The sequence below is a fragment of the Lepisosteus oculatus genome, chromosome 1, assembly GCF_040954835.1.
Source record: "Lepisosteus oculatus isolate fLepOcu1 chromosome 1, fLepOcu1.hap2, whole genome shotgun sequence".
NCBI lineage: Eukaryota > Metazoa > Chordata > Actinopteri > Semionotiformes > Lepisosteidae > Lepisosteus > Lepisosteus oculatus.
The window spans coordinates 34421511-34443528 of record NC_090696.1 but is presented as its reverse complement, the minus strand read 5'-3'; the positions used below and the strand labels follow the sequence as shown (position 1 = coordinate 34443528).

The following is a 22018-nucleotide window of genomic DNA, read 5'->3' as shown; positions in this document are numbered from 1 at the left end:
TAAAGCCAAAAAGTGAACGCCAGTGAAAAAAATATCATAGGATCAATTAATTAACTGATTTTACCTAAATGCCGGGATTTCTAGGAACAAAATTCAAGAAATAGAAGCTACTCTGTTAGCAGGTAATTGGAATCACAGCAATGACAATAAATACAACATTAGTGGATACACACTGTTAGAAAAATAGACAGATCAAAGAGCTGGAAATGCTGCACTGTAGCAAAAGGGAAATTTAGGCACAAGAAATGATATAAATTAAGGGGTGAAGAATCTGTGTTGTTCAGACTTATAAAAACAAAAGGAATAATGTTGAGTTATGCTGCAGACCACCTAATTCAGTCAATTGTACTGCAGATTTATGTATGTATACGAAGAAATGGTGATAAATAGAAGATTTTAACTTTCCTCACACAGATAGTGACAAAACCCTCTTGAGAGGCATTTCAGCAGCTGTACCTGAAGTTGTTAAGCAGGTTAATGATTGCTTCTTTCAGTTTCTAAGAATACTTAGGAAACATTTACAGTATATTGCCCTGGTGTTTTCAAACAATTAAGACAGAAAAGGTAGAGTGGTGAAAAAAGGTGAGAGTACCACAGAGCAAGTATGATTAGAATGTGGTATGCTTTGAAGTATACTTTGAAACTGTCTGTATTGGTAGTTTGAAAACTGGTTTATTTCTGGACAGTAGAATAAGAAGTAACGAGAGAGTTTCAGAGAAGTAGAATAGGATACGATAGAATCATTACATAATGAATGGCAATAGTTTAAAGTTCTTTGAAGTACAGAACAGACTTAAGTAAGGAAATCAAGGCTAGAAAGCAGTGGTACAAATGACTTAAAAAATCAGTTATAAAGGCAGAGAAAGAAAACACTTTATGAAATGATTAAGAAAAAAAGCAGGATCATGTTAGAAGAAAGGAGTTAAATAATTTGAATGTACAGGTAGAAAATATAAAACATCCTGAGAGAGAGAATAGAATAGTGCAATGAAGATTACACAGATAAAATATATAATACAAATTGTGTTGGGGCAGTATGGTTGCACAGTGGTTAGCACTGCTGCCTCACAGCACTGGGACCCTGGGTTCAATTCCAGAGCTGAGGTATCTGCATAGAGATTCCATTTTCTTCTGTGTTCACGTGGGGTTTCTCTAGGTGTTCCACTTTCCTAGCTCCCACAGTCCAAAGATATAGTGGTAGGTTAATTGGCTTCTAGAAAAGTAGCCATAGGTGTGAGTTTGTTTGTGTCTGTGTGTGTCCTGTGATGGACTGGCGTACCAGTTCCTATTGCTTGCTCGGATAGGCTCTGGCTCTCCTGCAACACTGAATTAGATAAAGCAATTAGAAAATGGATGGATGGACAAAATGTTTTCAGTACTACACCAAAAGAACAGAAAGAATGATGGAAGTGTCTCAGAAATAATCATTGGAAATAAGGGAATGACTTACACTGACAACCTTGAAGAATAAGTTTATTTTTAAATAAACTATATTTAATATTTAAATGTATACTAAATAGAGAAGACTTCAAGTTATCCTAATGCAAGTTATTCAAAGTACTCAAGGGAATTGACAAAATCCACAAGGAGGACTTCAGAAATCGACACTATAATACAAACACAAATGGAAACTAAAGGGAAATGCATTTAAAACAAAAGTTCTTCACACAAAGGTTATGTTAATCTGTAACAAGCAAAAGAGTCATGTGAAAGTTGGGGTACCCTGAGTTTTTCCAAGAAATAGCTCAAGTACAGTAGCTTCTTAAAAAACGGCCTTCATTCCTTTACAAAAATTATATCTTCTTATGTTCTCATTTGATTGTGACATGTATGCGGCTGCTTTTCTCTTGTAATTATGATTCAGTTTTTGTGACACTTGAACAACCTGTACTACATTATTTACAATCTTGTCATTTCCATATTGTGTATATTATATTGTATTTTGCATACACCAAATGTAAAAAATGCAATTTATCAGATCCCTTGTCCATTTAAATTCCCTTCTAACTTTTAGTACACCTACAGGTGTGGAACTTTAATGTTTCCTTAGGGGGAACTGCTGAAATGTATTTCTCCTAAGTGAGATTCTCTCGTTCTCAGCAACATATACCAATGACCAAACAATTTTGACAAAAGAGGCTTCTGTCTTGTAGAGGTGATTTTCATTGACCACTGTTATTGACTGCTGATGAATAGCGGACATTGAATGAACTGCTTCTCATTCTTTCTAATACTACTGTTTGGGCCATAGTAATGAAATCTTTCACTGTGTTGTTTCTCAAATAATAGTTGTTTGGACACATCTGGAACATTAAATGTTTTTTTTTTCTAATATTTACTGTACATAGCATAAAAGACCATAGTTTTAAGCATTAACAGTAAACATGAAACAGAACATACTGTACAATTGATTAATTCCATGCTGAAAAGAAAGAAAAATGTCTATTTCAGCTGTGTTTTTTTTTTCTGCAATACAACAACATTTTTTTTTTCATTTGCCCACCCTGAAGAAGCAGCATATGGACTAATTCAGAGACAGGAAACAGAAATCATGCTCAGCCAAGAAACATTTGTAGAAGCTTCTAATAGAAAAATAAATCCCATTAGATGAAACTCCAGTGGGACACAGTGGATGAAAACACAATGAAGCATCTGCCCCTTGATTCATACTCTCTTATCTCCTCATGCTGCCGGATGGAAGATTATTATGGTAATGAGAGAGGCTCACATGTTGAGCAATTAAGACCTTAATAATTATCAAATACCAGATTTTAATGATATAAACATTTTTTTTACTGAAGATGTAAAAACATATATACACCATAGTAGATACTGTAGCATCTGCAATCCCCACATTTACTGTTCAAAAGAGCCTGAAAAAAATGATCACAAATCATCAATAATCCTGTACACCCCAAACTGTGCTAACTTTTGTACTTTTCACAGAATTGAATAAAGTAACGGTAAGCTCAGTGCTCAAAATGCATATCCATTAATATGCTGTGCATATTTCAAGTAGCCCAATCCTTCCCAAATTCCAGAGTTTTGTAGCTCTTTTGATATCTATAAAAGCAGCCCTAATCATATATTAATATTTTCATATATATAGGCTTGTATAAGTCTCTCTATATTGCTTACATACTTTTTCTGTCTGAACAGCTGATGAATTTCTGCTCCTTGGTAGACAACAGAAATGCTGTAATTATTTTACAGAATTTCCACATTTTCCACAAATGCAACGATATTTCACTGTGCTGTAAGTACTCTTACATCAGAATGGAGATTTTCCAGTTAATTTGGAAAATTGCCTCATGACCATTTGCACCAATATACTGTTTATTTATAAAGGTTTTTAACATTTTCCCCTTTCGGATTGCACACAATGCCACTTGATAACTTTGTCAGATTTACTCATACAGGGCGCGGAGCTAAAATTCCATTTTAATTGTTTGTGATATCCATTTGTTTCATTGTTATTTTTTTCCTCACAGATTATACACATTTAGTTTTCACAGTAGATTTTGGGCACACTAAACACTATTTACCAGCTGTTTCTGAAGTGGTCACAGAAACTGCAGTGTAGCAGAGTGAGATGTATAGTACCATGTAAAGTACTGTAAAAGTCTGGAATTGTTTCACTTCAGTGTTAAAAAAATGGTTAGAATACGATACGGATATACACTTCACAATTAAGTGGAATACCACATTCACACTACTCAGCACCTACAGTACATAGGGATCCTACATAGGGAGTCTAGTAATCTCAACCTAGTGTTATTCTTCATGTCAGCTGTGACACAGCCATACCCCTACGCATTTGTACCATTTGAGCTGACACATTGGAGCATATATGCAAATAAGCATTTCATTGCCCTTGTGCATATGACAAATAAACTGAACTGGACACAAGGCAACAAGCCTTCCACGACTCATTTACAAACTTTAGTCATCTCAGTTTCAAGATCCTGTTATAGGACGTTGAAAAATAATGTGCAACCAACACATCTGCCTAAACCTATTTCTGCCAAATGCGTGAATACCAAAAGAGGCCAAGGAGAATTAACGTTGTTAAAAGGTGAATGATGGCATACATACATTTTGTATTTCAGCAGGGCGAAACCGGAACTCCAGACAAGCTAGTCAGAATGAAAACCAAAGGTCAATGTCAAACTGAAAAAAGCCTATATACAGTATACAGTTCATCTTATTGTTCATTATGGTAACTCAGTTTTTTTCCCTGTGATTGATGATCAAAAGTGGTTATAAACAGTACAGAACACTAAGCTTTTTATCTTTTCATTTCCCCAAACACTGGTTTCACTAACCACCGGTTTCTGCTTGTTGTACCTTCCTGAACAAAGACAGTACAGAAAATATGAAGATCTGTTTTGCAAGAACTAGTCTTGCAGGTCATTTGAAAAACAGGACTTAGGAAAGGAATGACAATTGGTAGAGCACTAACAAGGAAGTTCCTACAGTTCACACCCTCTTTACTGTACATACTTTCTTTCTTTGGTAGCTTAGCATTTTTCATTTGATAAATACCTTCTTTCTAAAAAGTGTGTTGTCAGGTAACCAAAGGATGCACAATACACTGATGAGGTGGTGTTCTTTAGTCCATCTGCATGTCCTTCCTTTCTCCACATTTTAACCTTTCCACCAGTTTGGCTAACTTTGTCTTATTTGTCCATAAAACATCATTCCTAAGGGCTCTTGTCTGTACTTCTAAACATCTTATGAAGCACAGTAGAGATCATGTCATTCCCAGCCTGGACATTCAAGGACATATCTGGAACCGGCTCACTCATCTTTGTTGATGATGTATCTAATGACAATGGGAGCCGAATTTTCCATAAACATTTTTTTCTGCTTTCTGCTATGTTGGAGAAGATGCCTTCAGACTTACTGGATGATGCTTCATCAAGCAGCATGTCAATGACCCAAAGTATACTCCAGTGCAACCAAAAAATTCATCATAAGAAGAAAAAAAATGGAAAATATTAGACTACTCAAGTCAATCGCCAGATTTAAGTCCCATTGAACATGATTGTTACACATTGAAGAAAAAATTCACAACAATAGGAAATAACATAAAGTGACTGCAGCACTGCCTCTCAAATGATTACACAAGGGTTTTGGACACAGGCTTAATTTACCGTACATGGAGACAAAGTATAAATCTAGCTGATCTTTATAAATGTTCAGATAAATAATAATAATAATAATAATAATTGCTTACACTTATATAGCGCTTTTCTGGACACTCCACTCAAAGCACTTTACAGGTAATGGGGACTCCCCTCCACCACCACCAATGTGCAGCATCCACCTGGATGATGCGACGGCAGCCATAGTGCGCCAGAACGCTCACCACACATCAGCTATCAGTGGGGAGGAGAGCAGAGTGATGTAGCCAATTCATAGAAGGGGATTATTAGGAGGCCATGATTGGTAAGGGCCAATTGGAAATTTGGCCAGGACACCGGGGTTACACCCCTACTCTTTTCGAGAAGCGCCCTGGGATTTTTAATGACCACAGAGAGTCAGGACCTCGGTTTTATGTCTCATCCGAAGGACAGCGCCTGTTTACAGTATAGTGTCCCCATCACTATACTGGGGCATTAGGACCCACATGGACCACAGGGTGATCGCCCCCTGCTGGCCCCACTAACACCTCTTCCAGCAGCAACCTTAGTTTTTCCCATGAGGTCTCCCTTCCAGGTACTGACCAGGCTCACACCTGCTTAGCTTCAGTGGGTTGCCAGTTGTGAGTTGCAGGGTGATATGTCTGCTATATTTGTATATTTTGTCTCCACGTATGGTATTTGAAGATGCTTGTGATGCTGACAACTGTGGACAGTAATGACAGGAAAGTTTAGCACCAATTTTGGCAAGTTTTGTCTTTTTAGTTTCAGGACGTTGCCTGTATCAGTGTGAATGTGCCATCTTCAGCGATTTTACTGTAGACAGCATCTCTTTTATGTCCTTTGAAGGGCTTGCACCAATCTGACATCCTGGTATTACGATTTAACGAAAGGTAATGCTGTCCATAAGCTCCTCACATGAGTATGAGAGTACAGTTGGGCACATCTCTTTAATAGATATGGAACTTCTATGGCATTTCAGTAAATGAAAGTTGACAAATCCTTTAGAACGATAAGAAAATCTAAATTTGACACCTGTGCCAAATAACAGGAAAATAAATGTATCAATAGTCTAAAATGTTTATTATATGTTCAAACAGGTCATTTTTTAAAAGCAAACAAGTCCTATACACCTTATGCTACTTAATGAGTGTGTGAAGCTTAGTTCATGTTTGTATTAGGGATCTTGGCCTAAACATGCTTGGAGAAAATGTGCTGACCCTTGGAACATCTCCCTTTCAGCTAGATGGGAGATGGGAGACTGAGGCACTGGTGTTTGGGGGTGAGTGGGCATTTCCCAGCTTCACCACATCAGGGTGGAGTTGGCACCACAAGGAGACATTGGCTGGCTATGTGTTTGCTGAGACTGAGTAGGGCACACTAATGTTGCTTTTAAAAATTTAAGTCATCTTACACTCTATCTCCTTTGCAAAATATCCAAGGTAAAATCCTTGTCTCAGAAACTACAAAGGCTGCACTCTTTTCCTGTATGCAAAAAGGTATTCATTGACTTTTTACTTTATCTCACAATTCATCATACTCTTCAAACTTCATTTCTCATATTCCTCACATTTTATCTTCAGTGTTTCATTACCTATTTCAATTTAACATCATTTTGTTCTTAAAGAGTCTGTGGAAAGGTACAGTAGAACATTCAGTTTTGTCTCATGGTACAAAGTAAACACTGAATATATTACTTTTTCTCCTACAACACATCTGGTGAGGCAGTTACAATGAAAACTAACAAAGCAGTTAAACTCTAATGTGTAATGCATATCAACTTTATATTGTAAAACACCTGATATCTTTCGAAGATTATCAGTTTTACCAGAATACTGTGGGGCTGTGTCGTTTTACGAGTAAAATTGAAGATCAATCTCTGTAGTGAATAAAAGGTTCAGTCCCTTATTGGCTTTGATAAAACACTATGGATTTAAATATGTCTTTATTTTCATATGGTGCCTGGGATGCTGAGGTTTGCAGTTTGCATGGTTTTTAAAGACGAGAACTAAAATCCAAATGATTTAATGTTAAGGCTGTAATTTTTCTTGGTTGTATTAAATCCGGTATTGGAGAGTTAAATACCATTATAAACAGTTTTAAAACATGTCAATATCACTCCACCCAGGAAGAGGAGCAGCTACTTAGTGAGTGCAATATCCTGCAAAGCGGTTTCAATTGGAGTTTCTCTCTTCTTTGTCTAATGAAGAAATAAGCTTGTGCCATCCTCAGAACGAGATGTTAAACTGAAGTTCTCAGCTCAATTAAAGACCCCACTCTTTGTGAAAGCAGTGTCCACAGCCCTGGGTCACTGGCTAAGATGCACTGCTGCCTAGCTCTGCCTGGCCTCCCTAACTCTCTCCTTCAGCTGGTGAAGAGATTTCCTGCCATGTACAGTATCACCTAGCCTGTACCCCCTTTTTGTTAAAGCAATATAGAATCCTTTGCTATAGAAAATGGCTTTAAAAACTGACTTTGCTAAAAGTAGATATATAAACCACACTGTAGTGGCCTCAAGCAATTTATCACTCATACACAGTTTTGATGCTGATATACTATATCTAGGTTTATGCTTGCACTGCAGGAAGTAAGCATTTCCACATCAGAATTCATTTAAAGATACAAATGCACTGACATGAACAGCACAAATTGGAGGTTTTGTGTAATGAGCAATTAAAACTAAAGGAACTTCTTTTGCATGGTGAGATGGAGAGAGAAAATAATTTTGATACAAAGTGGACTGAAAATGGATAACTGCCATATAATTATTCAAGGAGGCTTCATCAATCGTGATAGCAATCTCTTTTCTTTCAAAAGGGGAAGCTTTTTTTAATGACAATAGCACTGACAAGTTGCGAAGGTTATTAATGCCCTATTTACACCAGAGTTAAAATGGGTATTGGACCCCTGAGGCTCATTAACAATTCCAAAACATTCAAGCAGACAAAATCAACTTCAGGTGCCCCGACAGGGAAAATGTACTAGGTACCTGGGCTGATACAGGAAAGCCTTTGTTGCTTATATTCCCTTTGACCAGTATTTTGAGAATACTAATTAAGAGTGAGTAAGGCCTTTGTTAAATTACAAGATGACAATTCGCAACAGATAAAGTTTATAATGACTATACAGCAAGATAACCAGGTTCATCCTGGTTGAAATCTGTGCGAGACCTTAAGAAAAAATCTTTTTTGCACCTTTGTTCACGAGCCTAGGGAGAGAAGACCTCTCCTGTGAAAACACTGTTTGAATGACAAGCATTAACCTGTTCCACACCATTACAGAACAGCTGTAAACTAGATAAGAGCTCAGCTTATTGATACCAGCAGCTTACCGATACCCATTCCGTGAACAAAACTGCTTTGTAATCTCAGGTGCCATTACAGTGAATGTCTTAGCACTGCGTGTGCTCTATTCTTACACGATCACATTTTTGTCTAAATGCTCAGATGTGGTGGCTCTTGCTCTCACATTGTCCTTAACATTCCCGGCCATCTTCCTCTTTTCAGTAATGGCTGATCAGTCCAGCAGAACTATTATGAAAACGTCCCTTTGAAATATTTGTTTTATCACGTCCTTTATGTGCACTGCATCAACTAAAATGTCCAGCAGTGAAAGGCAGGGAGCGATAGATGTAGAGAAATGGCATGTGTATTGAGAAATGAGCCTCAACCACACTTTTTTCTGAACATGAATAGGAAACAATTGCATCCTGTTTGCTCTGTGTGCACACATCACCCTGCACCAACCGAACAGCTGACAGGAGCGCTGGGCGCTGAATGGCACGGGCTGGCATTGAGGTCCTTTGCAGCCGAATAAGCTCAGGGCGAGCACAGCCCTGCTTAATTGCAATCAGCTTTTTTTTTTTTGTTTGCCCAGAAGTCTTGTTATAGGAAGGACTGTCTGAATGCAGGTGCTGTCCGGGGCAAATCTTGCCATACAAATACAAGCAATTAAAAGCCCTTAATCTGTGCACTGCAAGACATGAGGCCTGGGATTTACAGAATTTAAGCTTTTCATTTTGTACAATCCAAAGGTGTGTGTTGTTTTACCCAATTCAGACTCTGACCACAGATTTTATGTATGAGATTCTGCACAGCAAGCTCACACTCACCACACAGAGACGAGGTTTGTCTTGGCTCCTACCCTGGGGACCCCTCCTCAGTTAGAACACTTTTCTTGAAGAGTACAGTGGTCTAAACTCTATGGATAGGTGAAAATAGGACATTCAACTCAGAGGAAGTCCTATATCGCAGACCATGTGAAGCAGTGGGAGAGGAAGAAAAAAACGGGCCTCATAGGCAGAAACTTTTACCTCCAAATTTACCATTCGCCAGCAGTTTGCTGAAGCAACCTGAGTGGAGTACCTCCCTCCAGGAAGTACTTCAGATTTGGACCCAGAACTTCCCAGCTCCAGAATCCTGCCACTTCTCCAAACTGCTGCTTCAGCAGCTCAGAAAACCTGCTCTGTAGTATGCTGGCAATGAAGAGCTCATCAATCTCAAGTACAAATTGAAGAAATGCCAATTGTAAATCTTTAATTTGTATATAATGCATTTGAACAAGTCACATTTGTGCAATTTGCATTTGATTGTGAATGTGAAAAGTCTGACAAGGCCTTTTTAGAGTGTGATCAGCTAATTATTGCATTTCACTAGACATTGTTTCTCTAGCAGGACTTCAATAGGGCAGCTGAAAGAACACTCAGAAAATAGCCAAATCTGTTAAGACTGTCAGATATCACAGGGAGAATGGCCCTATTAGAGCCGCTCAGTTCTGAATGTGGTAATACTTGACAGTAATTCATTTGTACTCTTTGAATCAAAGGTAACTATAGGCCAGTGTATAGGCTGTCTGCATCCCAGCTAACATACTGAAACTATTGCAGAGACAGCAGAGGACAGGCTTACACAGTACAATACAGTTGTATTGCATGTCTACACCCATGCAAATAGAGCAAAACACCGAAGCAGCTTCAGCTGCAAAACTGAAACAGTATTATAGATTACAGGATTCTGAATGCCTTAAATTCTGAGATTTTTTATCAAAATGGTTCAAACAGCTTTAATTACGTGTGGCTACTGTTAACATCCTTGTTAAAGGAAAACTCCAGAAGCAAGCTGATGCTACAAACTAGGCTTTAAATGTGTAAATGTCAGCCGAATACTATCGAAACATTTGTCATCCAGGTGGGGCTGCACATTGGTGGTGGCGGAGGAGAGTCCCCATTACCTGTAAGGTGCTTTGAGAGGAGTGTCCAGAAAAGCGCTATATAAGTGTAAGAAATTAATAAACTGTAAAGACTGCCACCGGTTTTCCCTTATAATCCCATCTCCAACTCATCACCGTGGAATTTCACTTTAGCATAAGGATGCATGTGCTTATTTTTGTGTCAACGCAAGGTGATGGATGGTCATGTAGATTGTGTATCCTGAAGTGTGGGCTTCCTCGGTTACTAAAAACAGTGTGGATTTCAACATGCCTTCATAATATTAAAGAGATTTAAGAGAACACATGACACAAAAGCCACAAAATTGCAAAGCAAAGACCAGTTTTATTTATTCCGAGGACTCATTTTCCCTCAGGTGCTGCTGATGTGATTAAATCCCTGGGAAATTCTTTTACAGTCCCTTTCTACAGCTCAGGTATTCATGGAGTTCTGAACCACTGTGTTATCATTATGGCAAGAAACACCAGACAGGTGGGCCATAACTATGACCCAAATCCATTTATTGTACGGTGTGAAGTTCAAAGAAAAAACAGTGATGCAGCTGATGAGACAAGCAAGTTCTGCTTACTTAGCAAAAGGTGCAACATCCTCTTTTGAAAAATTGGTAGCATTTACAAGACACTGGTTTCAAAGACCTGATTTGGATGAAGACCAGAGGGTGATCTGGTCAGATGTTAATATACAAGTAACATTATGATAGCCTCAAAGGCACTTAAAGTGTGGACAACCCCCTTGGCAGCTTCAGAATGGGGACTATGAAGCAGAGTTCAAGGGAAACATGGATATCACACCACAAACAACTAGCAGCAACAGAACTTGTCACCTTCCAAAAAACTGGGAACCACAACTAAAAAAAATGGTGGGAAGCTACCAGTTCCAAAAACAGTTGGCTATCCACACACAAAGAAAAGAGGTAACTGTTAAAAATCTCCTGGAAATTGTGTACAGGAAGCACTTTATGAGCACTGCTTAATTTTTTTGAAAGAGGCTACTGCACCTTTAACTTAAGCTTTCTAAATAGTAAGTTTTACAACCACCCAAATGATAAACAGGTAGTTATTACGCAGATTGAAACACCTCTTGGCCAATTAAATAACCAGTTGAGAAGATTAAAATTCTATCACTATCTGGCAAATTAACCAAATTCTTTGATTTTTTTTTCCTTTATATAGAACACTGACTTTCCAGACAAGCAGCTTTTATACCCACGCTGACACCATGTTAGACAAAAGTTTTGTACTTTAATAGAATGCCCTTTTAAAATCTATTTTATATAACAAGCCTTTTTCTTTTCCTTAGCTAAGACATAATACACAAAGTGTAATCTAAGTAGATTTGTCATCTTAAACATTTTTTAAACCAAAATATTTTCCTCTATCTTCATTGTGCATTCACTGAATGACAAAGTTACTGGTGACTACCAGAATTCTCCTGTACAACTGTCACCTTCTAAAACAGGCCAGAAAACAGCCAAATACAAAATTTATTTCAATTTTGCTTTGTTTTTGAGGGAGGTTAGGGAAGGGTGTGAGAATCTGTTTGTATGTTTTTTCAGGGATTTTAACGCAACACAAAAAAAATAGTAGTCCTCTACCACAAAGAAACTTTTATAAAAAGGACAGGTTCCAGAACTCATGTCCTGGCCGATCAATTGTTCTCAATCTGTTCTAGATCCAAGTCTACGCAGTCCAGAGGAAAAACGCCCCCTTCGTTGCTCTCACAATCGCTGGTGTCCTCATCGCTCTCGCTCACAGCCGCTGTGCTGCTGAAGGCCCGGATGTGGCAGGCAGTGCTGTGGCATGAAGCAAGCCTGTGGAGCCGACACAGGCCCTCCTTCATGGGGCTGGAGCCAGGGGTGATGACATTCATGAGGTGGTCGCTCGAGTCGCAGGGCGACGAGACAATGGTCTTCATGTGAGGGTCATCATCCTCCTCGTAGTCCAACGAGCAAAGGCTTTTGGAGTTTTTTAAAGTCTACGGGAGAGAGGAAAATACTGTCAAAATACTGTCAAGTATTGCAGAGGGTGCTGGAGCAAAGCATTGATGAGAAGTCAAGAGCTTGACACCATGGGGGAACATAGGCATACTGTCTTTCATAACTTCGAAGTACCATCATTATTGAAATTTGCAGACGTGCTTGACAGGACATTCACTTCAAACTGCAAATCCCAAGCGCTTAGAACATCGTATGACCTTGCTACCACTACAGATGTCAATAGTGAATCATAATAGTACAGAGAAAATTACCATTTAGAAACTTAGCAAGCATGTGTTTGGGAGAAAAACACAAACAGCCCCAGTCCAGATAAATGCAGCTGTGATGCAAGTCCTCACTGCCATGCCACTGTACCACCTTTGATTGCACTAACAGAGGCACAACAAATCAGCCTGCAATGCTAATTTGTTTACTAGCTCATTAGTCATTAATGTAGATTTCAGTAGCAATTAGGGGAAGAAAAATAGGACTGATCTAATTTAACAAAACTTGAAAATGGGGGAAAAAACAATGTTCAAGGCATATGGCTACTTTAACTGTTATGTCAAAAGAAAGCACATACCTGCACCTGTTAAAAGTTTACAAAGTCTGAAAAGGCACTTCAAAATCTAAATCAGGGATGGGGAACCTCCAAATGCTTAATGATCACAAACTATGATATTGATGACTAAATCAAGCACTTGATCCTTTTCTTGGCTGTTCTGAAGTCGGACATGAGATGCAGGGGGGAAAAAAATGATGACAAAATTCACAAGAACACTATCGGAAGGTTTAAATGCAGTCTGGCCTGGCTGATTAGATCAATGCGGGAAATCTGTCAAGCGAAATTCCTTCCTTGCTATACGGTCAGATAAACTGTACATTTTGAGGTATAATGGGTATAATTATGTTATCGCCTCAGCAGATCCGCAGCTGCCACGCGGAAAGATGCTTGATGAACTGGCTCGCTATCGGAACAGAAAATCACTTGAGTGGATTGTTTAAAACCATCATCTAGTCCTGAAATGTTTTCGGCTGTTGCTTCTAACATTGAGCAAGCACTGTGCGTATTGGTGACAATACTTCTGCCCAGAACAGCTCCACTATGATAGATACTGCCCAGTTTTAGCAGCTGAGACGAGCTTTAGTAAGCAAAAAAAAAAGCAATCCATCTTAAAATACGTCCTTGAGGAACTTAGTTGTTAGTAACCCTGTTTTAGATTAATTGTTAGTGCAATGTAAGAGTCTGAATTAAACCAAGACCTGCACCTCCTACACAGAAAAACCCACATGCCTGGCTCTAAAACAGGCTCTGGCCAGGACCACTGACACCCACTTCAGTGTTAAGCAATTATGCAATGCAATATACACTCCTTTAGACTCCTATTGTTTCAGTAGTGCCACAGACACTAACATACATCTCAATGACCTACTGCTCAAATTTTGTTTTTCTCACAAATCTCATCAGAAAAGTTGATACTTTCAAAGATGCCATCATCCCAGATTTCTTTGTTGGACTTTTTGGTTTTGCAGCAGTAGTCAGCTGAATGATATCTTGGGCTGAAATTTACATGGACACAGTATGGTGCAGATAGGGCAGTGCTTAACTTTTCACTTGCATCCCCTTGGAACTTTGATTCAGCTGCAAGCCTACGTTAAATACACTCAGGTTTAATTGAAGATCACATGTCCATGAGCTATGCCTTTCCTAAATATACAGCCAGAAGTGTATGAACTGTGCTAAATGATTGTTTGAATGAGGTCGCACTTGTGGGTGCAGAAACCGTAATTTCGGAACCATGCCAACTTAACACTTCTTCATGGAAAGTGGGAACTGCTGCCATTACTCAATCAGAAATTTAACAGAGAAGCCCATTATGAAATAATTCCAAAACCCCCCCAAAACACTACTACAAATCTAAGTCCTTGCCTTTTTTTACAAACCCCTACAGATTCTTTTTTCAACCTCCCCTGTTCTGACCATTGAAATTATGGAATCTTACTGGTATCTTGTATCAGATGGTACAAAACACTGGCTGCCAAGCACAATGAAGTCTACTCATAGTTCATCTCAATTAGATTCACAGGTTGCAGTTCAACTTCAAGACTGTCCTCAAGCAGCTTTAGACTAAGTTATGTTTATATGCGTCAACTACAATCCATTGTACCCTAGTGTTAACTCCTATACTTAAGACCTGCACGCTGAAGATGCACTAAGTTCTGACAGCCCAATCAGACAGTCTCTTCCAGTTAATATCCCTAGAACAATTCCAGTGAGTGCTACCAGCTAGTCTTTAGGCCACAAAGGTTACTAGAGCCCTCATTAGTTAAATCTGACCATAAGACAACCTCTGTTGCCTCTATACACAATTCCATTATGTGATATATTTTTACTTATTTTATATTTGGAACATTGCTCATAATGTTAAGATTTCTTTAAGTGAGTTCACTGTATATATTTAAAAGTCCTGTGTCTTGTTAATTAGTTCCATGTGATCTCATTTTTGAATCTGCAGATTACCTACCAGAACTATTTAACTTGAATGTTTTCTATCGCAGTTTCTCCACTCTGCCGGAGCTCAAACTGCTGTATGGCAATAGCACATAACCCTTATACAACAGGTAAACAACTAAAAACCAAATTCTCAGATGCAGAAAGTAGAAAGCTCAGCTATAACAAGACTACTTAACTCCTAAACATCTGCCTCTGAAATGACCAAATGTATTTTTAACAAGGAAACCTGGTACTTAGTGAACAGCAGAAAGAAGTAAAAATAAAACTGCTGACAAAGTATGCGGCAAGTGCCACAATTTAAAAAAGAAAACTCGTCATCCTGAACAGGAAACAAATCACATAATGTCTATAGCACAGTATCATAACCTAAGTGCTACCGAAAGGTCTGTACAAATTGTAAAAACATTTGTTGCCAAGAATGCATGAGTATTAAACTGAGGGGAGAAGGATTTTTTTTTTTAAAAAGCTGAGGTTTAACACAATTGCCTTTCCCTTGGCCCCCTGCTTCATTGCTCTTCAGACTATTCCGTCCTTGTGCTGCAGAAGCACAGAGGGTTTCAGGCCACAGAAAATCACTTCATTAAATGCCATTCCCGGCCTAATTTTGCATTGTGATCCTCTGAGCTGATCCAAAAGGGAAGCAAAGCGCCAGATGCTCTCAGTAGCTGCCACCTTAGTGGAGCCTCATTCACTATTCCAAGAAAACCTCCAGGCCTTTTATTCAAAACCAAGTACCCCCAGCCTGTTCTCTTCTGTAGGGGGGACAAAGAGCTGACTTGTCTGCGGCTTACTCCCAACGCTTGATTATCATCTCCTGGCCCTGCCTACCACTATCGCCTTTCCTTCTTCCCAAGCCTGCTGGAATTTGAACTTTAAATGGATGTCCTCTGCGGGAACAATGGATAAAAAGGGAGCCTTTGATTGTTCATGCGTCGCTGAAAAGAAAAGGACCTAGACCCATCCTGGCTGAGGCGTAGCAGGACCTTGAGCAAGGCCGCCGTCCTCAATTGCAATGGACCGACTTAAGCCTGCGCCCGCTCATTCAGCCTGCTGCGCGCATATTTCCATACCCCACCCCCTGCAGCACATTCCCCAGGTTCCAGACATTTAACATCTTTCCTTCGAGAGCCGCGGGGATGCGGTACAGCCCCCCCCCCCCCTTGTACAGCACGCCAGAAGGCACTCAGACCCTTTAAATTCAACCTGAAGATCACACTAAAAACACGGAAGGATGGGAAGTCAAGAACAAAACAGGCAAATCTAGATTTATGTTCTTGATCTCCAGTCCTGGAAATGAAGTTGGTACAGGAAGACTTCCTCAAGTTTGCACTTCAGCAGTAAGAGGATTCTTATAAAAAGTTAGTGAACAAGTGCCAGCAGGGATTTCTCTTCATCCCAGGTTTCCAAATCCAATACTGCGGACTGCAGGGCTAATTCATACCGCTAATTCATACCAATTCTGTCATCTACTGCCAGAACACTCCTGTTACATCTCCCTCCCCCTGGGTGAGGTTTATGGTGTCTTATCTTTCTTTGAGCTTAAATGCAAAGTCATCAGATATTGCGCTGTTCGAAAAACACTGATCTGAACCCAAGGTTTGTCTCATCTTTTGAATGGCTGCTGCTCATATAATCCATAAACTGAATTAAAGACCCTGCAGCCTAAGATGCAATTATATACTTCTTTTAGAATGTACTATTTCCCTACCGCCTAATCAGACCACAATAAAATGCTTGCTTGAAAAGCCGTAACTTCTGTTAAGTTTTGTTCTGTAGTTATGCTACAGAAATTACTTGATTTTTTTAAATGGCTTTGAAGACTTTTGCTTTTCGAATTGAGGACTCCGCTCCTTTGAACTGCAGGAGAAGAGACCTGCTGACGTACTTTTTTGACAAGGGAGCCTGTTAGAAACATCCATCCGTCCACAGTGCAGGCCCTGCATCGCCCGACAGAAGAGTCGGCCCTGACTGGAGGAGCAGAGCACATCCATCTAAGATTGCCAGAAAGCTGCACGGAAGGTTGGAGGAGGTGCTGTTTTCCGATAAACGAGAGCCCTGGCCAAGTCAAGCCCACTGTCTCCAAGCAGTGGCACAATCCAGGCCATGAATTTGTAACCTGATGAGCGCAGATAGGACTCATTACAGTTCCATTACCAGCACTCTTTTTACCATTTGGAAAAGACTCCTTCTGGGGCTGGCCGTGCTGGCAGTGAGCTGTAACCCTAATAGGTGGGGGTCCTCTTGAAATAAATGCTGAGCTGTGTCAAAGGTTGCTTCGAAGGAATTGCAGGAGGTGGTGGTGAGGGGGGTGGGGGAATGAGGGTTGAACACTGCTTCCACTTAGCTGCAAGATGAAATTAAAAAATCGTCCTGTCTCACCCACATGCTATCAAGATAAATTCATAGCTACCACTGCTTTCAGGGTATGTGTTTGCATGCTTACAGATCCAGATAATCTTATCCTTGTTTTAGAGCACAAAACACACAGAAGACACTGCATCCAACCGGGACAGAAACTGAAGGACGAGAATTTCATAATCTAAGGCAAAAGGCTATTCTCTAGGGTTCAAACAATTGTAGGCAATTGCTCAGTCACTGGTGAGAGCTGAAAATTCACTGCTGCAACCATATCAGATAGATCCAGTCTCCATGAGGATTTTTATGTTAAAAATGGACAAAAGGCTTGTGTTGTCATAAGATTCTTTCAACAGAACTCACATTGAAAATCACAATTTCTTGCCAACAAGTGTTTTAAGAACCACAAATGTACTCAAATCAGTGAAGCAGCTGTTGTCAGTTCTTAATTTTCCCCATTTTCAAAATATTGCATAATCTCTGGGTATGTCACCTGTTTTGCCTAACAGGGGTTGGCAGGCCCATTTTTGCTGTGGGTCAGTCTGCGCCAGTTACAGCAAAGGGAAGAAAACACTAAGCCTGTGCTCGGAAACATTCAAAGGGTGCTCATTTCTGTAGGCAAGCGGAACCACTAAACAGTTTATAAACATACAAATACCTAAACTGACCAACACTAAATGTTAAGCATCATGAGCCTCACTGTAATAGAATAAGCCCATCATCGGTTCCACAAAACAAAACCACACAATGCTTGCGTAACTGCTACTTAGACGTTTAACTTTTAAAGCCCCCGGAGGAAGGTGCTGCAATTATTGAGCACTATTCCACATGTAATTCTAGCCCTACAAAACACCCACACACCCAAACTGACCTTGCAGCATTCCCTTAACATTTGCATTTCTGCAGTTCACCGGAGCAGAAACGTCTGCCTGCGAGGTGGTTAGAAGATAGTTAAAACGCTCTAACACATTAGGAACATGATTTTTAGAAAACAGGGTATGCAAAGCTGGGAAAGCTGGCACCTCTGGGAGAGTGGGTGGAGAGCTATCCTCCTGCGTGCTAGAACGCCTAATGGGCAAACGCTTCCTGCGTCCCCCTCCGCCCCCGTTAATGACCACCTTGTACGTCAACAAAATAAATAAAAATTAATTAAGAATGTTTAAGTCATTGGAAATAACAGCTCCAATGCACACTCATTAACCGTGCTAAGCCGGCAGAAAGCGCGCGTCCCTGGCAGAGCCGTGTTTGTGAGTGACGGTTGCCAGGTTTCAACCTCATTAAACCCATAGATATTTTGTAACAAGTCGGCTCTGTCAGACCACACCGCCGTTATAGAGAGGCAAATGAAAAGTGGAAGCAGCTGCCGCCAGCACCTTCGCTCAGCAGAGGGGAGAGAAGCCAGACTGCAGCTGCCACTTGAGAGAAGGGGGCCCCAGTATTGGTTGGGAGGATTGGGTGCATGGAGGGAGGGGAAGGGGGGCTGCCAAATTAACTCATCCAAACCGTTGCCTTCTTTGTAGAAAAGCAGCCTTCGCCAGCCCAAGTCACGGCCTAGAGACAGAGGAGCAAACTCTGAATTTTATGTTAATGGGAAGACGAAGCACGCCGAGAATGTTTTGTTTCAAGTAAAAAAAAAAAAGAAAAGCTGCACTCTGATTAAATGAACTGATTGAAGTCGGAATATGCCGCATGTATTCCTTTATACATAGACGTGCTAGTACTTTTTTAGGGTAGTACTGGGAAACGAGAAACATCTAGAATTTCAGGTAATGCCTGACTGCTCTCCTTTGAGCACAGTGGGTAGATATTTCCCCCGTTTACAAAGGTTAGAAATAGCGTTCCAGGCCTAGAGGTGAAACACAGGTTGCCAGGTAAGATTGCAGGAGCTTTGCTGTGGACTTCATACAAATATTGAATTCACGTGACTGAAGCTTTAACTGGAACTTAGTTGGAAAAAATTAGGTTTTGGATAAAAAACCTCCTAAAACCTGGAGAGCAATGAATATAACTGCTTACCATATATAAGAGGTTAAATATAGAAAGCTCGTATTTTTCTTAACCAAACATGGCAATAGACAATTCTAGTCTATTAGGTAATGTATCATTTTTTGTTAAAAATTGTAAACATTGGGGAAAAAAATTGCTTTTCAACTTAGACAGGAATTCAAAATATATGCATTAGTTATCACCAATTCCAAAAGTTCCTTTTCTGAGTTTTAAACATTTTTGCCACATCTGAATGATACATTTTATATTTGGCAGTGAATGCCAACAGTAAATTCCATTAACATAAAATACTACTAAAGCACTCTCCTTCACTACAGACTTTTTACCGATTCCCATCTGGTCAAACTCATTTTGCGGGTAAAACCATATATGCAAGTATTTTCAACAAAAAGTTAAAGCCATCTTCAAAACCAAGTCACGGGTCTTCTGCGTGTTTTGTGCTTAAAAACCCATCACTTAGAATTGCCACAAATTTGGTAATCAGTAATCATTTTGTAACTGGTAAACAGACATGACATAGCTAACTAAATTCTGCTGACTACAATTCCACCAATGGAAGTAATACAGGCTGTACAAATGCAGTCCCTGCATGCAAGATCCCCTTCACTGCTCTGAATTCGCCACGCCAATCCCGCCCTATAGTGTTTTTTTCTAGAAAACATTCAATGCACCACAACAGTGCTGATTGGAATAGACAAAATTATTAGTTCAGTGCAGATGCAGTGGAAATTAGTGTGGATATCTCAATGTGGTCATTACAAATTGCAGGACTCATTTGCAGGGAATTCCACAACCCAGACTTTACAGCACTAAGACAGTCTTGAGTTTACCAGCAACTCTACAGAAAACCAGTCAAACATCCAACTCGTTCACTGGCATTCTATACATCAATGATTTAGGACAGTATTCCTGCTTTATTAAAGCATACCATTCTCATAACTGAACTGAATTTTACAAAACCTGCCTGTGTACAAAGCCAGAGTCTTAACAGGGGATTAAGGTAAATTGTAATTGAAATGGCAGCTAGCTAGGTCTACATAGCTTCAGGCTTTTAACAAAGAAATGATAGTCAACCTTGTGGCAAGTTCAGAAAGTACTGTCTGTCAGGGGTTTTTAAAAGGCAGGTCTGCACAACTGCTTTAGCTACTACGCTCCAAACCCCTCAAATATACGTTGAAAGGTCAAGAGCATAGGAATTGCTACGACTGGGAAGATGTCATTCAGCTCGTCTAGATCGTTTTGGTTTTGCTAATAGTCCCAGGCTCTCATGCAGCCATTTTCTACAAAAAAAAAAATCAGCTGGCTAGGTGGCTTGATCTCTACTCCCACAACCCTATGTGTAAGGTGTCTCCTGCTCTCGGTTTTAAATGCACTATCCAAGCAACACTCAACCAGGAGTTTTTTCTAAAAATGTAAAGTATTTAATGTAATGCAAAAATTTAATGAGTCAAAAGGGTGTTATGCCTTAGGTGGCAACTGCCTAGCTGTTTTCCATAAAGAAACTGTGAGCTGATGCGCTCTAATAAAATTAAATTAAAATCCAAGCATTAAATCCAACTGTGAAAAATTACAGATTCTACTTAAAAGGTGGATGACTCATTTCACAGCTTTCAGATTTGTTCATTAGACATTTTTAAAAATATACACACAACATGCGCCCTACATTACTCAGAGTTTTAAGAATATACACTGACATTTTGATATTTAAGTAAAGGTACAACTAAAAGAGGTACCTGAGGGCTTTAGTATCATTTTTCTGAAGGCTCAGGTTTTTACTTTAAGAATTGTTAAGACTGCGTCAAGTCGGTAAAACAGTGTAAATATACAAAAAAAACACCTGCTGTTTTGTAATAACTGGAAAATTAAGGCCTAGTCCTATCTTTTAGTTTTAGTTTCAGACCACTGACATGGAAACAAGTCCCCATAAACAAGGCCCCTGTGTACACCAGCCACGGTCCACTGCCTTCCAAGTGTGAAAGCAAACATGCACAGGTCTACTTCTGTTTAGGGACGATAACCTGAAACAGGATTCATGGACAGGTGAAGTCAGGGGGAGGCTTTTCACTTTTCCTGGAGCTTATCACCAGACCCCATAGCAGCTGCTTGCTCTAGAAGCCAACAGTGCGTGCCTGACAACAGCTACTTTAATCATCTAACCACTCGTCTTAAGCGCATGTACCACCCTCACCTTTTACAGCAGGCCAGCAGCAATGCCACAGAATAATAGACAGGCAGCTGGGGGAGGTTTGCTATGTAACTATGTTTAGTTCTGTAACCAAACTTATATCTCTCCTCTTTTGATGCCACCACCTCCCCCCCCATACAGAAATGGTGGCAGAGGAAACAGCAGTGAAATAATGTGGTACGTTGTCAGATATGACTGGGTGAACAAAGAGGGGCTGCATAAAGGTAGCTAAGTAGCCAGATAAGAAAGGTCCGATTAAGGAGAAAAGGTTTCCCAAACGTTTGTGAAAAGGGAATTTTTCCCAAGCATTTTAGGTTTTCCACAGAGATCCTTGGCTTCCAACAGGTGCTGTTAATGAGCTTTCTTGTATTCTGATTGATAGGTTCTACAGCTCAGTACAAAGCTCAAACTGGATAACTCACTATTTGGAAGAAGCCATGATTTACTCTGTTTTAGCACCAGTGTTAAAAAGTGAGATCCTGAATGCCTACAGGGTAGATAATGGAAGACAACACACTAAACACACTAAACTGTTTTCTAAGATGGTCTTAGAAAGCCTGTTACTCCATCTCGCATATCTCTGCAGTGATCAAACAAAATGTGAATTTTC

The 22018-nt window shown here is 39.8% G+C and overlaps 1 protein-coding gene across 4 annotated transcripts in view; it reads right to left on the bottom strand.

Annotated features, from left to right (window-relative positions):
• Positions 1 to 10675: 10675 nt before the first annotated feature.
• LOC102685042 (protein FAM53A) overlaps positions 10676 to 22018 on the bottom strand; it is a 44909-nt gene continuing 33566 nt past the window's right edge. For all 4 annotated transcript variants that reach the window (XM_015344964.2, XM_015344966.2, XM_015344965.2 and 1 more), the window contains exon 5: positions 10676 to 12345. In XM_015344964.2, the coding sequence (XP_015200450.1) occupies positions 12019 to 12345 (327 nt within the window). In that variant the 3' untranslated portion in view covers positions 10676 to 12018. The remainder of the gene's footprint in view (positions 12346 to 22018) is intronic.